The sequence below is a fragment of the Nanorana parkeri genome, unplaced genomic scaffold (genome assembly GCF_000935625.1).
Source record: "Nanorana parkeri isolate BGI_ZX_2015 unplaced genomic scaffold, ASM93562v1 scaffold3, whole genome shotgun sequence".
NCBI lineage: Eukaryota > Metazoa > Chordata > Amphibia > Anura > Dicroglossidae > Nanorana > Nanorana parkeri.
Window position 1 is genome coordinate 5,109,518 of NW_017306271.1, and position 17,356 is coordinate 5,126,873.

A 17,356-nucleotide genomic window follows, 5' to 3' on the forward strand; every position below is an offset into this window, starting at 1 on the left:
TCCTTCTCTAATGTCACTTTGCTCCAACGAACGAAACGAATAAGAAACGAATAAGAAACGAATAAGAACAGGAAACGAACGTTCGTACTAACGCTACCGAATTTCGAAAATGGAAATTCGGATTCGTTTGCATTCGTTATGTCTGTAATTCGGAAATTCGGATACATCCGAATGTCCGAAAATTCGTCCGAATTTCGATTCGGAACGAAACGAATCGCACATGTCTACTATTTAGGCGATTTTTGGTGGCCATCAATAGATCAGTGCCAATACATACATTTTTTTTTCCCCAGTGGGACTTGTCATTGATTCTTAGAGGTCTTACTAAAGAACCTTTTGAACCAATAGTGGAGACCTCAGTGAAATGGTTGACTTTCAAGATGGTTTTCCTTTTAGCAATAATTTCGGCTAAAAGAGTAGGAAAGGGGTATTTTGGAGATTGGGGTTTTTAAGGCACTCGAGACAATACTTCATATAAAAATTGTAACTTTTATTAAATGCATGATTAAAAAAGGAGCTCATATTGTAAAAAAGAAAGGCAACTCAAGAGGAACACCTTCAACCTCCACCAGAATCCTGAATTTTGACTAATTATAATTACATGAATATAATTAATTTAGTTGATTCATACAGACAAATTCAATTGTAGGTCGCACCCCATACAGTGTGATTGACACTATCCAATTGACTGAACAGCGAATGAGTTCATTTGTTTGTCTTCCGTGTGATCAGAACGGAACAAAGGTGGGATTTTATTCAATATTTAGGACCATCCGTTTCATCAAGATGGATTAGGTATGGCCCATTGGAACTGATAGTTGTTATTAGGGTTGTTCAAAAATTATACTGTCCTAACATTAATTTGTTCTCTTAGTTGAGTCAATTGACACTATCAACCATTAACAATCATTATTTTTTCCCCCGTGGGACTTGTCATTGATTCTTAGAGGTCTTACTAAAGAACATTTTGAACCAATAGTGGAGACCTCAGTGAAATGGTTGACTTTCAAGATGGTTTTACTTTTAGCAATAACTTCGGCTAAAAGAGTAGGAGACCTACAGGCCTTATCAATCAAAGATCCATATCTTTCTATTTTACCAGACGGTAATATTAAGACCAGATCCTATGTATCTACCTAAATTGACTTCAAAGTTTCATAGATCACAAGAAATTACTTTACTTTTTGCGAGAACCCTAAAAATCAGGGGGAGGTGTTCTTTCATACTTTAGATGTCAGAAGATGTCTTATTAGGAACCAGCAAGTTTCCAAGAATTTTAGAAGGACAAGTCAATTTTTTTGTCTTATTTGAAGGGACAAAAAAGGGCTATTTAGCTTCCCATTCCACTATTGCTAGGTGGATTAGACAAACTATTGTATTTGAATATAAGAATGAAGGATTAGAAGTCCCTAAATCCACTAAGGCCCATTCTACCCAATCTTTGACTACTTCATGGGCAGAGAGAGCAGGCGCTTCAGTTGAGCAGATCTGCCGAGCTGCGGTTTGGTCAACTCAGGACACCTTTGTGAAACACTACAGGGTGGAGGTCCTGTTGCAACAAGATCCTGCCTTCAGCAAGAAGGTTCTGCAGACTGCTGTTCCGCCCTAAGGTAGGCCTGTTGGTTTACTTGGTTATTCTCTCAGGTTGCTGTCCTGGAAGATGATTGGGGAAAATCCCAGTTAGACTTATGGGTATTTCTAAGAATCTTTCAGGAAAGCAGGCCTACTTCCCACCCTTGTTTGTGGTGTATACTAGGATGGTTGTTTTTTTCCCCCCCTCGTGCACTGGTGGGGGTACTTTACTTTAATCTCTACTGAGGGACGAGGGGGTGGGAGGGGTTTTTAAACCTTGTTAATTGTGTTTCCTGTAGATGGGAGAACCAATCATCTCTCAGGTTGCTGTCCTGGAAGATTCTTAGAAACACTGTTACTGGTAAGTCTAACTGGGATTTTACATTGTATTCAGTAGGAGAAAGAGTGCCTCCTTACATTAGTACTCAGTAGAAGGATGCCCCCTTAAGCCCCGTTCACATTGAGCGATTTATCGCGCGGTAATTCCCGCGATATCGCGGCAAATTACCGTGCGATATCGCGCTCCAATGCATTTCAATGGGGCAAAGGGTCCTGCTGTCGCGGGTCGTGTGTCGCTACAGCAGGACTCTTTTTGGAGCAGATTTAGCCGCGATCCAAGCTTGCTCAATGCAAGCTTGAATGCGACATCGCGCGGCAAATCTCGCGATGTCGCGCAATATGCAAATCGCGCGACAAACGCGCGATTTGCATATCGCGCAGTGGGAACGGGGCCTTACTTTGGAAGTTAGTGGGAGGAAGAATGTCCCCATTACATCGGTTCATTGAATTGTGCAAAGGAAAATGCCAATGTAGCATGGTTTATTTATACACACATCTGACTGGTATGTCATCACATCATATTATGTCTGATGCATTCTGCGCTAAGGCAATCTTGAATTGGCTGACTCTGGAACTTTGCATGTGCAGCACATTTACCAATGAGGCTTTTTTCTTAATTTCTTTTAAAAGATAGTTTGCCCCCATCCATGATCAGTTTGCAAAAATGCCCATTCGTTGATGGGAGCAAGCAGGTTAATTTTTGCATCTCTAAAAATGGATGGATGCCTACTCTTAAAGCGGAACTCCATGGTATAAATATATATATTTACATTCGTCCAGCTTGGCTCAATAATAAATATGCATATTTTATACCTAGTAGGGCCATGGAGATCCTGTAAAGTACTGTAGTAGTAGCCAGAGCTCCTATAGTGCTGTACAGTGATCTTCCAGGTCCTGCACTGCCGTTGTGCTGAGCAACTTCCCCTTTGCTCTGAAACACAGGGGGTCGCTCACGCGGCACAGTGGCCATTCATCACTCACCTAGTGTTTTCATGAATGAATACAAGGTGTTATCTGATTGGAAGAGGGACGGTGATGTTACAGCTCTAAAATTTCATATCAGCTTTAACATGTGAATGTAATTTGAACAGTATTTTTCAATCTTTCAAAATCTGTAGAATTATACAAATATCTGGTAATGCTGCAGTAAAGGCCCTTGTCTATGCACTTTCTGATGTAGATTGACAACAATCTGTTGCGGTCTCCCAAATAAGCTCCTGTGTTGTCATCCTGTCACATGGGCATCTGACGGAGACTATCAGTGGCCATTCCAACGCATTACATAGGTGTGGTATGCTGTTGTCACCATCATGAAAGCCACCCAGAGAAATGCTATGCAGCCCCTGTGGAGTGCATGGAGCCAGGAAGTGGATGAAGTAGATCAGCAGCGAAGCAGGAAGTGGATGAAGTAGATGAGCTGCACTGACCTGCAACAAATAAGGAAAAAATATTGAAACAAATGTATCATTTAAAAAAACAAACACTTAACGATGTAGCTCTTTAGGACCCTTTCACATGGGCTGATCATGAGAGGATCCTTGCAGGGATCCTCTTCTGATCACAGCAGTACGGAGCGATGTCACCATTGTGACATCTGTGTCCATACAGTTTTTTCCTCCATTGCTGCATTTACCTGAGACCCCATGCCAGTCTATGGTGAATCCGTTTATATCAGATTACCACCGATCCGGCCCGTCGAAATGGAATACTGTTCTGTTTGTTTTTTTCAGACCCAGCTGGGTGTAAACAGACGCTTCTCCGTTTACTCACGGCTGCCATAGACTTGCATTGGGCATCCGATCAGGTCCGTCTGAAAAACTGACAGGTCATTTATTCACAGGATCTGCCATTCTGGCAGGGGGACTTGTAAATTTGAATGGAGTACAAGTGACCTCCTTGTAGTCCATTGCTAACTCCCCCCCTCCATAACTGAAGGTCTGTACCTCTGTATGGACAGGGGCTGGAGGAATAGTCTGCAGGAGCCTGACCATTACACCCATGATTTACTGAATGTGGTTTCAATGCTTTTCAGGCTCCACTGCAAAAAAAATACGAAATACACTTTTTTCTTTTTGTATTACATGTGCACTTTTCCTTTTGTAAAAAGTGGAACATGCCTTTAAATCTGCTTTAAGAAAACACGCTTTGGGGACGGGTCCTTGTTCACAGCGGCCTTTTCCCATCACAGGTAACCGAGGGAGAATCTCAGCCGGGTTGCTGTGAACGTGACAACTTTCCCTTTCCTTTCGGGATTCTGGCGGCTACCGTAGTAGCTAGATCCCCCGTGACGTCAACCCAAAGCCCCGCCCTCCGGGATTGTCCGCCCACTCCCTGTGGTTACCCGGATGTAGGAGGTGAGCGGAGAACGTCATTGTTCAGACACACTACCCGGCAGAAAGCGGAGAGCGATGGAGGCAGCCGGGGACTGCTGGCGGTAATAATTCGGGTCACCTCGCTCAGGTAGGCGGGGGGAAGGCCGGCGCTGGAAAGCGGGCAGAGGGGGGTGGGACCGCCGGGAGGTCGGCTAGTGTGGTGAGGCCTGTGCCGGCTTTTTAGGCCCGAGTCCTGCTCAGGCCACACTAAACGGCTGTGTAGAGAGCACTTGGCAGGCGCAGCTGTGCTCTGTGTGCGTGAAGCGCTCGGCATGCAGAATGGACCGGCTGTGTTGGGATAGGGGGGTGCCGAAGCCGGCCAGCTAGCTCTCCATTATTGTACACATGCTCCGAGGCGGGACATTCCTTCATACACGCGGGGCTGTGATTGTGTGGAATACAGCCATAGGGCCCGCACACCATTCCCATCATCTACCAGGCACATCCATTATTCATTGCACGAGAGGCCAGCCCCCATTACTGGGCAGTGCCTGCTTAGCTCTATTCATTGCTGCTCTGCCCACATCAAGGGACATTTGGACAAAAAGTACTGGCTGTTCTGCCCATGTGCTCAATTTTTAAATCTAACACATGGGACAATTCTGCAATTTTTCATTAGCGGCCCATTTGCACCTTTCTGTTCTGTGCGCCCTAGTAAGCAAAACACATGCGTCATTATTACAATGCATGGTGCAATGGGGTGCTACTGAAAATAAATAGTGCAGTAATGCAACACATGGGTGTGAATGGTCCCCAGATTTAACCTTCCTGCAGCTTTCCAGTATAAAACAAAACCTCAAACGCCCCTTTTTATTTTTAGACGGAACTTCCGGAATGATCTCTTATGGAAACTTGCATTGGTCCAGCTTGGTTTGATGTAAGTATCCATATCTGATATTCAGAGGAATGCTGAAAATCACTGTAGTAGTCCGCGCTACATGCTTGATAGCCACAATCATTGGGCTGTGGCTTCCCCTCTGCACAGGGAGTCACTTGCTGGGACACACCACCATTCAAAGAATGAGCAACCCGCAGATGCAGCAGTGCCGTCCGTCCGTTTTTCTACTACGGGCGGACGGCAAGAGGTTAATGAATTCTAGTCTGAACGAGGTAGAGATTGGGATGTCACTGCCTCTTGTCCAATCAGGGAGCACCTTTATTCCTATTAATAAATAATACAGGGTATTGTTTGGTGCGGAGTGAAGAACGCCCTGTGTGCAACGTAGAAGCCGCTGGTGCCACAGCGGGAAAAACAAATATCATTGTATGCAGTGCGCACTACTGTAGTGATTTTCAGCACCCTCAAATCAATCATATCAAATTTGCATTGAGCTACGTTTGACCAATGTAAATCTCCACAACAGATCATTCCTCTAGTTCTGCTTTAGAAAGCCATGCTTGAGATTGAGTCCAGTGACTACCTAGGCTAACATGGATCACACAGGAGGTATCATTCTGCCGTTTCCTCTCTATGTGATCATCATTGAATTACTGAGATTTATGCAGAGTTGTTTGTTTGCAATATTCAAAAGAAATATTTCTGCACTCCTCTTCACCCTGTTATAAGCTTCTAAGGTGCGCTGATAACTTTCCCCTTCTGTGCTGATGATATTGCTTTCTTAATGCGTGTACACCATTAACTCATACACACATAAATATGCATATACTGTGTGGAAGAATGTGAACTGTAATACAAATAAATAATGCATACAGTATTACCGCCTCAAAAACACTTTGGGGCCATTCACATTGGTCCGATGCATTAATTGCACCGTTCCGTGCAATTAATGCACCTACCGTGCATTAATAGTGCGTTGCCATTTATTTGAATATAAATACTATCCTTGTTGCACTCCTTACTGAAAGGTCCCTTGTAGTGGGAGGTGCTTTCAGTGACTGCGGATGGCGCTGCAAATGGTCACCAGCACACCAGTCCTTTTAGGATAGCAAAAGCTTCATTTATTGAAGTTCTTTGTCATATGAACAAGCGCTTTCAGGACCACACAAGGTTCTTCATCAGGCTTTAGCATCGTCATGTACTTTTTTCAGCGTCATGTGACAAGCAATACAGAGCTCAGGTGTGAACAAGCCCTTTGAGAATAAAGGCATTCTTCATCTTGAGCATTGTCGCTTTTTGACAATCGCTCAACAAAAAGCTTGGGCTGAAATGAGCCCTCAACTGATATTTCCAAAAGCCAAGCTATCCCGCAAAGTTCAGAACCTTTATCATCCCAGGTGCATATCTTGTGTACAGGAAATGGAGATATTACATTTGTGCTCTAAAACACCACCCTTGTGTATGTAATATTGTTTGCAATTTTAGATATGCCAATCATCACTACTAGCATTTTTACATGTGTTGGAATTTAATTGATGTAGGGCTGCTACCAACTAATCGATTAGTTGATAATTATTAGTTTGTTCGATCCCCCTCGTTCTCTCCTCCATGCTAGTAGGAGGGCACAGCAAGCAGTGGGTGGGTGCAATAGCCAGCCTGCTATTGGAATTGGCCAATAGCAGGCTGACTATTGCACCACCCACTACCTGCTGTATTTACATCCAGCTGCCTTCTGCGGAATCTCTGCCACTGGCAGCTGTCATTCCCAGGCTGAAGCTATTCAAGGGCCATGTGCTTACAATACAATTATTTAAAAAAAAAAACAATTTTAAAGGTGAGGAAAAAATGCATTTTTGTTTTTGGCCTGACAAATTCTGCTGCAGGAGGTGTGTTGCAGTGCCATTCATTTCAATGGCACCCCAAACGCGCCTCCCACCGACAGTGTGATCGACCGCACTGGAACGCACGTTACCTCAATTCTATGCGTTCCAGTGCAGTGTGATTGCAAAAAATTGTGCATGCAGTTTTATTCTGAAGTAAACTTTGCAACACTGCATTTGTGTAATTTTTTTTGAAATTAAGGATATTTTTTTTTATCTGATAGAAGACATAATTGGCCAACTAATCAATTATGAAAATAATCATGAAAATAACCTGAAGTAATGTACACCTAACAGTACCATGAAACAGAAAAAGTGTGCTCAGAGGAAATACTTTATTATCTCACACACCTTATTCCCAGTGATATTCTACAGGAAAAAAAAGCAAAAACAAAAAGAAGGGACATTTAGGTGTGAAATGTAAATACAATAAACATCAAAGTTTACAATTAAAAACGATTTTTACTTTTCTTGATCAAAAGGAGAAAAATTAGTTCAAACATGGGGGGGAATGTATCAAAACTGGAGCCGTTGCCCATGGCAACCAATCAGCATGTCTCTTCGGCTTATGCAGTTGGGATTTGAAAATGAGAGATAGAAGCTGATTGGTTGCAATGCAAATCTGTTCTAAATTTTGTATGCTTGTGTTTTGATAAACTCCGCCCATTGTTTTTATCATGGATCAAGGGTTCTGTGTTCATTTGGCATTAGGATAATTCTTCAGATGAGATGCATCCTTGAGAAAGTGGACTTTCTTTTAAGAAATGTGTTGTATGAACAAAATCTATATAAAACATTACAGCTGGAGACTTACTTTTAGGGGTTTATCTAGTTGTCAATGGAGCTAGCTCCTGGATTTGACATATTGACCTCTGAATTTGTTAATATTGTTCACTTCTGGTCTAATGTATGCAGTACTCTCTCCATTTCACTGGATATCAGTATATCTGCTATTTAGATTTATAGGAATGTTTTAACTTTTTTGTCCTCCCTTTTTTTTTTTTTTAATTACATTTGATTGCCCGGGTGTTAGGGCTTGTTCACACCATAAAGAGTGAGTTCCAGTGAGGTCAGCTGCTGGAACACACTATCTCATCCTGGCCGACTTCCTGCTTTCAGGGGCGTTGAAGTCAATGACAGCAGCCACGCCCCCCACCCGTAGTGCGATCGCCTGCACCAGAACGCGTGGCAAAACAATGCCTGCGTTCCGGTCCAGTGCGATCTGGTAGAATATTGCTTGCAGCATTTTTTCAGATCGCACTGGACCAGAATGCAGGCTTTGTTTTGCCTTGTGTTCCACTGCTGGCGATCACACTGTAGGCGGCGGGCGTGGCTGCAGTGTCATTGACTTCAATGCACATTCACGCCCCTCCCCCCCCTGAACGCAGGAAGCCAGCCGGGATGCGATAGTGTGTTCCTGCAGCTGACCGCTCTGGTATGCACTGTTTATTGTGTGAACAAGCCCTTAATGTGATATACATGTAATTAAGGCAAACAGTTTTTTAATTGTAAAATGTTATGTTTACTTTCCACACCTCAATATATATAATTTCTGTGTATGCGTGTAGGGAATAAACAAGTTTGCCTGGTTGGTAGCCTCCCTGATATGTTTTTGAATGTATTGAAAATCCTGTTGTACAGTATGTACATCTGCTTATATATGGTTTGCATATGTTCCTTTGTCCAGTGCAGTATCAGCCCCTTCTACATTGGAACAGTGTACTGTTCATGTTTATATCTAGTGCATCTAAAGCAAACGATCAGAACCTCTGTCAGGTTATTATTTCTATTTCCCAAAGACACGGCCAAAAATGATGATGGAAAATGACTAGGGCTGCAACTAATTATTATTTTCATAATAGATTAGTTGACCGATTTATTTTTTCGATTAATCTGATAAAAAAAATTCAATTAAAAAAATGCCATCCTTCGTTTAAAACAAAATACACAAATGCAGTGTTACAAACATAAAGTTTACTTCAGAATAAAACTGCATGAATAATTTCCTGCAATTGGCCTGCACTGGAATGCACGGCATTGCCGTATTGTGTGCTCCAGTGCAGGCAATCACACTGTGGATGGGAGATGCATTTGGGGTCCATGAAATGAATAGCACTGCAATGCACACTGAAGCAGAATTTAACAGGGAAGATTCCGCAAACGGCAACTAAATGTAAATACAGCAGGTAGTGGGCGGGTGCAATAGCCAGCCTGCTATTGGCCATTTCAAATTGTAAGAGCAGGCTGGCTATTGCACCCGCTCTCTGCTTGCTGTGCCCTCCTCCCAGCATGGAGGAGAGAGCTAGGGGATCCAACCAATTAATCGGTAGTAAGAATAGTTGACAACTATTCTCAAAATCCATTATTATGGATTAATTGGTTGCAGCCCTAGAAATGACCAAAAATAAGTGTCCTTATAGTATTTCCCTCATTTCCTGTCACGGTAACAGCTGTAAAATTTTGGATTTCCTATCACTTGCTGCCCTGGTGATGATGGTTACCCAGGCAAGATCTTCCCAGAAGAGACAGACTGCAACAAAACCTGGCAGGTTCTAACCCTTCCCTACTCCATTCAAAACAAGAGTACATTTTGGCTTTAAAGCAGAACTCTAGAAATAAAATGATTCACTGATGCCCTTTTTTTTTTTTTCTTTTTAACAATTTGAAGCTGCTTAAAAAGAAAAAATACATACCGGATTTTGCCATCTTATAATTCTCTCAATAATGTCTATCAGTGGAGTGTTGTGCTGGCGACAGTGGGGGGAATTCATAAAGCGTGTCTACGACACTCTTCAAAACTGTCATGCATCTGCACGACAAATGTTGGTTCTTGCACCAGATTCATTCAACAGTTGGAAACAAGTACATGAATTTGGCACAAGGACTGCCATTTGCAGTGCAGAGGTGCATTGAGGTCATAGTATCCTTTTCCGACACTCTATCTTCAGGTGCAGTTCAGTAATGCAGAGCATGATAAAATTACAGGCTCTCCGCTCGGTTACTGCATAAGTCACACAGACTTAATACTGTGGGTGGGTGGAGCCTGATGGGGATGCTGAGGTACTAGTTCCCCATCAGGTCTGCTCTGCTGCTGATTGACAGCAGAGGGGAGCTGAGGTGGAAGTAGTACCCCAGCATCCCATCATGCTCTGCCCATTTGTAGTTTCACTGATTAAGGACGCTGTTGACTATATCAATGATGCTGACAAAGCCTCTTTGTTTACATTCAGCAACTGGCTGGGGAATCTCCAGGCTGACAGCTGAATGAGGCAAGGGATGTCAAAGTGGCTGCTAGGATCCTGCCAGCCTGTGACCTAGCAACAAGTGACCAGGAAGCTGTCAGAATCATGACTGCTTCCAGTACATAAATGATCCACTCTGTGCACTGGTGTCTCTCTACACCAGATCTGAGTTGGTCTTAATTACTACTAATCTTTCAATCTGTAAACTGCAGATTAATTTGTTTTGAATCTGTTGAAACCAAAGCAGCAGATTTTTAAAATGGTGCAATTAAAAATTTCCTGCATCTGTCACCATTGGCGGTAAAGTTAACGAAACTGGCTCAGGACCTTTTAAAGGTCCATACCACCAGAAAAGTGGCACCAAGCCTTTCCATTGTGGTGCATTTTGTGAATTGTTGCTGCTCCTGTGTAAAATTACACTTACATATAGGTGCTATTGAGTAAATACAGTGAATCGATGTATTGTTTAATTGTATTTACTATTTCATTCATATGTAGATCAACAGTGTGACTAGATCTGCATGTGACTTCAGTTAAACGAACATTGCAAGTAAAATATGTTTAATGCTAACATAGAAAATTAAATAGACAATATTGCCAAAATAACGTCTAGTTTTCCCCCAAAAAAGAATGCAAGTATTACTTTGTTCTCTTGGGTAATGTCAAAGATATCACCAAATAGGTACATAGTGCAAATGTAAGACTTGCTTTGGTCTGTAATAAGTATACAGCAGGGTGGATTTGATTTAAATCACTAGTAAAAAGGCTTGATTTAAATCATAATATTTAAAGAGCAACTGTCATCTCTGTCCCGCAGTGGCTCCTCCTCTAACCCTCTGACTCACCGACAGTCCCATTCACTTTATTGGGACGGCTGGCGATGCGGCAGTGACACAACAAGGTGAGGGACCTTGTGGGCAGCAGCTGAGTGGATGCCCGCTAAGTGCTCGTTAAATGTAAGGACTCATTCTTGCTGGTAGTAAGAATCTTTAATATTATTTTTTGCAAACATAATGAAGGTTTCCTATTTTAGAATAATCAGCTGTCGGGTTAGTAAAACAGCGATATCAGAACGGATTTTAGGTTAATCACACATAGTTAAACTACTCAAATTCTTTTATTTAATTAAAACAGTAACATTGTTACATATTCTTGTATTTGCTTAAACATCAGTGTTTAGTAATGCATCAATGCAGTGCATGTTATCTCAGCTTTCAGAGCTTGGATTCATTGAGTTTACCAAACATGTAAATATTGCAGAATATACAGCCTCATGCTACATAACTCTGCTCCATTTCATGCTGAATAAACTAAATTATGAATGTATCTTAAATGGAAAACTATCTTTAGATAGATTTTTACCCAAAAAGCATTTTAGTAAAATAAATTTGATTAAAAATCAAAGAAATCTGATTTTATTTATTTAAATCATTGATTTTGATCCACCTTGGTATACAGGAACAAGAGCTGAAGCAGGTTTCTTTACAAAGCAGCCACAGCCTGAGTAGAAAAGCCTGTGTGGAAGTAGTGGAATCTCTGCAGAGGTCCAACACTCTCCCTGCTGTGTCAGCGCATTTCAGTCAGCAGGGTGCATTAACTTTTAGGGTTATAGAGCTCTAGATCTGGCTCAGTAGCTTGTGTATGGGGCATCTGCTGAGAGACCACTGCAGCATGCTGGCAGGAGACAAGTTTTTATAGTTTTCATGAAGAAAAAATAATTAATGCACACTTCATAAAATAATTTTTCTTTTTGTTTGCATCAGAGCCCGTTAAGCATTGCAACCAGGTGGATTCGCATAAGTGAGGAGGTATACACTGGCCACTAAGAAAAGTTGGCTTGTACTCCTGCACAATGCCTCCTATTTTTGTACTAAACAGCCCCCCTCCCACCAATAATAAGCCAGGCTGTAATAGTTGAAATGGAGGTTTTTGCCACGTGGATTTTCTGACAGGATCGGCAGGACGTACAGTTGTGACATACAGTTTTGAACATCCTATCCACCGCAGGCATCTCCTTTGGTCTTTTCTACCACAGACACACCGTTGACTTGACACAACCAGTTGATGGCCTATTGACATTTTATACCATTGCAGTCTATGATCTCTGTGCTGTGCAGGAAAAGGGGGCAAATGAGTACTGGGAAGAATAATTTATTTTTATCATGGACCGTTTGGCTTTGGACCGATCACACAACAGTGACATACTTTTTAAGTAAGTGTAATCACGCTCAAGATTTAAAGATGATGCCAAGTATAATGCACTTAACCTTCTTCTTTTTTTTTTCCTTCCAGCTAAATCTGGGTTTTTTTTGTAAGATCAGCAATTCTAGTTTTTTGGATTTCCCTACGTGTGAAACATTTAACTCTTTCCAAAGTCCACCAGTTGAGACATCCAATAGTAATCTTTTATCTCTTTCCTTACTTTTGCAGTGTCAAACCATGACTATAATCGATAAAGTTTCCCCAGTGAGTGCAACATGCCAGAACCAGCTTTGCAAGACCATTTCACCATCTTCTGGAGACATAGATACAGGTTCGACAACTTTGGGCGTAGTATCAGCCCTGGCTAAAACGTCTCTTGGACCAGTACCTGGTGCTGCCGTTTATTCCAGCTCATCTGTTCCTGAAAAGCCTGTGCCTTCAGAGCAGAATGATCCACGTAAGAATTTGCTCTTGTCCTGATTTGATTTTTTTATTTTTTTGCCCCAGTGTCCTGTATGTTTTTTTTATCTTTTGTATACAAAGATTTCTTGTGGCTGTTACTGCATCTCTGTATATACACTGTGGCTTCCGTATGTCTTCTGAAGTGGCACAAATGACAGGGACAAACATCACTCTTGTTTAAGACTTAGAAAATATGTTGGGGGGGGGGGGGGCTTTAAATGTCCTATTTTTTTATTTTATTTCATCCAATACTATAAATCAAGAAAGGAATCAAAGGAAGCTACCCTTAGGTGGATGCAAATTCCGTAAAATCTCTTCCTGAGCACTGCAGGACTCCAAAAACCCAGTCCCTTATAGGCCAACAGGTGATGGGAAGGTTCAAAAACCATTAATTTACATTAAATGAAAGCAAGCTGTAATTTATCCTTTTACTATGTAACTTCCATTTCGTTAACCCTTTATTTGGCAATCGCGGCTCATTTCCTGTTATCTGCTCACTCTTCTGATCACTCACCAGTGCGTTTAAGAGGACTTCCTAATCACTGCCTAGTAACCTTTTGCATTGCAACTCCCATTCAGTGTACATTAACCCATCACTATGTAGCCTCCAGGCACTGCACATTTTCCGTTACTGGGCACAACAAGCTTTTTTCCCCCCTTTATACAAGTAAAGTAGCGTGGTCAATAAAAGACATAATGACGACACATGTGGTTCAAGTGGTAATACCTGGGAATGCCCTTGTTTTCTTTTAGAACTCTAAAGCTCGAGACCCATGCTTCTATAAAGATCCAGCCAGGACTACGTAGTTTTTAAGGAAAGTGCTTCTAGAGTAGGTCTGTATCATTTTAAAAGAAATGTGTAGTGGTTTAGTATATATTTTCTGTATTATGGCCTGGATTTAAAAGAAATAGGAAATTTTTTTTTTTTTCATGAATGCAAGTGCGTGAGTTTACACACATACTGTTAAAAAGCCATCCTTGAGCTCCAATCAAGTGAGTCCATCAGCCTGCTGCAGGCAGAAAGTTAGCCATATTTCAGTCTCCTCTTCCTCAGTGTTCCTACTGCAATATTGTAACTTTGTAGCAGAGGCTGTTCTGTGTCTTATATTTGTGTACACAGGCAGAAGGATTTACATGATTGTCCTCTGAGTCGGCATCTCAGTCCAGGAATTAGGAGCTGGCCTTGTATAAACCCCGAACAATGATGGCATTCTCGTTCTAGAAAGAACAGTAGAGGAAGGCATTTTTCAGGGGGGACTACTGGGATCTTTTTCAGAGCTTATTAAACATTCTTCAGCACACACGGTTTAATTTTTTAACATTCTTTTTATCACGTACCCTTATTGCTATCACAATAATAGCAGCCGGGAGTGTGTTTAAAAACCCTTGCTGCTTGACAGAAGTGGTTAAAGAGACTGCTCAAAACTGTTACCTTGCTGGGTTTGGGTCTTTGAAGAATCAGCTGTATATTGGACAATATTGAAGCTTCTCCATTAGTGCAGCACACTGCTAATTGGGCATTTTATAGACGGAAAATATGAGCAGCCAATTTACAAGTCTCCTATTATGTATTTTCCTGTTTATTTTTACTTTCCATTTGGAATTATTCGACTGAATTTGGACTATGGACCTTTTCAGGCTCTTTACTACTTGAAGCTACCAGTAATCCTCTACCCATGACCAGTGTAGAATTTTGTTTGGAGCTCAACCATTTTCATTCTGGAAGAAGTTTTTAGTCTTCACTGTTCCTACTGCGTTTATTTATTATTGGAAGCAATACTAGTTTTGATATGCTTTACAAAAGAAGTCCTGAATGCATGTACTGTATTTAGGATATCAGTTGTTGATGAATCTTCATTTAAAAGAAGTGCCTAGAATGGGAAGAATACTGTAAATTCTGCATGAACTCTACAACAACCCTTTCGTTCTCTATTATTTATAGAATACAAGAATGCAGCTCTGAATTGCTTTATAGGCACTATGGTATATGAGCTTCTTTGCACAGAATTTTCTGGTTTCTCCCTGTTATGTTGCCATGGAAGTGGCTTGGATGTTTTATCCTTTGTGGGCGCCTAGTCCAGTTTTCCAGCCATTCCGGCATGAATTTATAGCCTGCTACTTAAAATGTATTAGTTATACCTATTTCTGCTGAGCTAAGAGTAATCTCGTTTCATAGTACTACAGCCACAGTAAGTAATTCTAAATAGACACTGATTCCAGTTATCTAAAATGCAGCCAATAGGTTAATCCAAGGACTTTGGAAATCCTCTGCAATACTAACTTTGGAAAGGTGATTTCCAAACAACTCATAAAATATGAAGAATTAAGAGACCTTTTTCTTTTTAAATGTCATCACATCATGAACTGATTTTCTGAAATATGGTGACAAGCAACACATGAATGTCACCTAAAATGTAACAAATTAGGATTTACTTCGCTTTCAGGAGGTTTGCCATTGGTTTTCCTTTCCAAATTCCTTTGGTTTGTCTTCCAGGTTCTATTTAATTATATATATATATATAAATTTATTTTTTTTCATCCCTCTACTTTGGTGCTTATGAATGGGAAAAATATGCTAATAAATGGCTTCTTGTTGCCAATAGCAGCAAATCAGAATTCTTGTTTAATTTAGAACTACAGGTTGCTGAAGACATAGACGGAAGGTTACAGGCTGCAAAAGGGATAACAAGAAATCGTTAGCATGCATGCGCCTTATAAATGAGCCCCTTTTTGCCTTTTCTCTCCTTAGGGTATCTGCTTACCATATTGGAACATAAATGTTTTGAACCGTAAAAATAATGAAAGAGTTGTCATAAGAAAATTATTCTTATTGCTATTGTTGACCTTATTCTGTAAGTGCTGGTTAGAGTATGCTGATCAGGAAAGTTTTTTGTTTTTATTTTATTACTTTGTAGGTTAACAATACAGCAAAGCCCACGAACAAACATTTGTGTATACAGAAAAAGGTCCAAGAATTACATGGATGAGCTTTTACATAACACAGAAGAAAAGATGCAAAGATCACACATTGGTCTACATAGTTTGTTGCCCACAACAATGGTATAAAGTCCTATAGTAACCACACATGTGGCCCTAGAGTAATCCCCTATCCAGATAAAACTGGCTCTATAGAAGTAGCTTGCACCACATAGTTCACAGCAACAGTGATTGAAGCCCCAGGAAAATGTTAGAGAAAGTCTAAGGCGGTCATTGGGTCTTCTGGAGGACTGGGCATCTGCAGGTAGGAAGTATGCCTGTTGCAGTGCCCTTTTAATATGTATTTGGATGCACACACTGTGGATTTGAAGGGGAAAAATTAAAGAGCAACACAATGTTTTACCTAGCATCAGAAGCAGATGGGACAGAAGCAGATGGGACAGAAACAGTTGAGGATGGATTTCAGCTTTCAAATGCTAATGCAAAATGTCTGCTTGATAGTCTGGCAATTTGGGTTTTCATTGGCAGAGATCGGCTATGGCAACCTACATCTTAGTGTCTTGAAAGGTTTCCTTTTAAAGTTACATTTTGTATAAAAGATTATCAAGGATGTTTTTTTTATCCTGAGGTAACTAATATTATGCAATGTTAGTTTTACAGCTTTTCCATATGTACTGTACATATGTTTTGTAGCCTTTAGAGCTGCAGCTAACACATTTTTTTTAAATCGATTAGTTAGCCGATTTATTAAGTTCGATTAATCGGATAAAAAACAAAAACACTTCTTTTTTTGTAGTAGTCTCTCCAGTGGTAGACTACTAGTTTGTATTGAGATTGTAGTCCATCACAGAAGCAAGCTTGGAGCAGTGGAAGTAAAAAAGAAAAAAAAAGTGTGGTGTGCAATATAGTGAAATGGAAAGTGTAAAATTAAACAGCAATGAATGCAGAATGGCACCGACTATAGAGGACTACAAAACCCAGCAAACGTACATTATACAGCACAATGCAGAATACCATCAGCTATAGAGGAATACAACAAATCCCAGCAATAGTACATTATAGCTGGCGGTATTCTGCGTTGCGCTGTACAATATACTATTGCTGGGTTTTGTAGTCTTCCATAGCTGGTGGTATTCTACATTGTGCTGTATAATGTACTATTGCTGGGTTTTGTAGTCCTCTATAGCTAGTGGTATTTGGCATTGCACCACTGTATAATGTATTATTGCTTGGATTTGTAGTCCTCTATACAGCACAATGCAGAATACCACCAGGTATAGAGGTATACAACAAATCCCAGCAATACATTATACATGCAGTGTATAATGTATTGCTGGGATTTGTATTCCTCTCTAGCAGATGGTACATTGTGCTGTATAATAGCACAATGTACCATCAGCTAGAGAGGAATGCAAATCCCAGCAATACATTATAGAGTACCATGTGTGGGAAAGTGCAGTCTTCCAGCAACTTGCTTCTGAGATCGGGCCGGTCTATCGGCGGCTGTCACCC

At 41.0% G+C, this 17,356-nt stretch overlaps 1 protein-coding gene across 1 annotated transcript in view; it reads left to right on the forward strand.

Annotated features, from left to right (window-relative positions):
* The first annotated feature begins 4,238 nt into the window (after positions 1 to 4,238).
* USP42 (ubiquitin specific peptidase 42) overlaps positions 4,239 to 17,356 on the forward strand; it is a 43,257-nt gene continuing 30,139 nt past the window's right edge. Inside the window, exons 1-2 of the mRNA XM_018571748.1 lie at positions 4,239 to 4,371; positions 12,674 to 12,902. Coding sequence (XP_018427250.1) covers positions 12,683 to 12,902 — 220 coding nt within the window. The 5' untranslated portion in view covers positions 4,239 to 4,371; positions 12,674 to 12,682. The remainder of the gene's footprint in view (positions 4,372 to 12,673; positions 12,903 to 17,356) is intronic.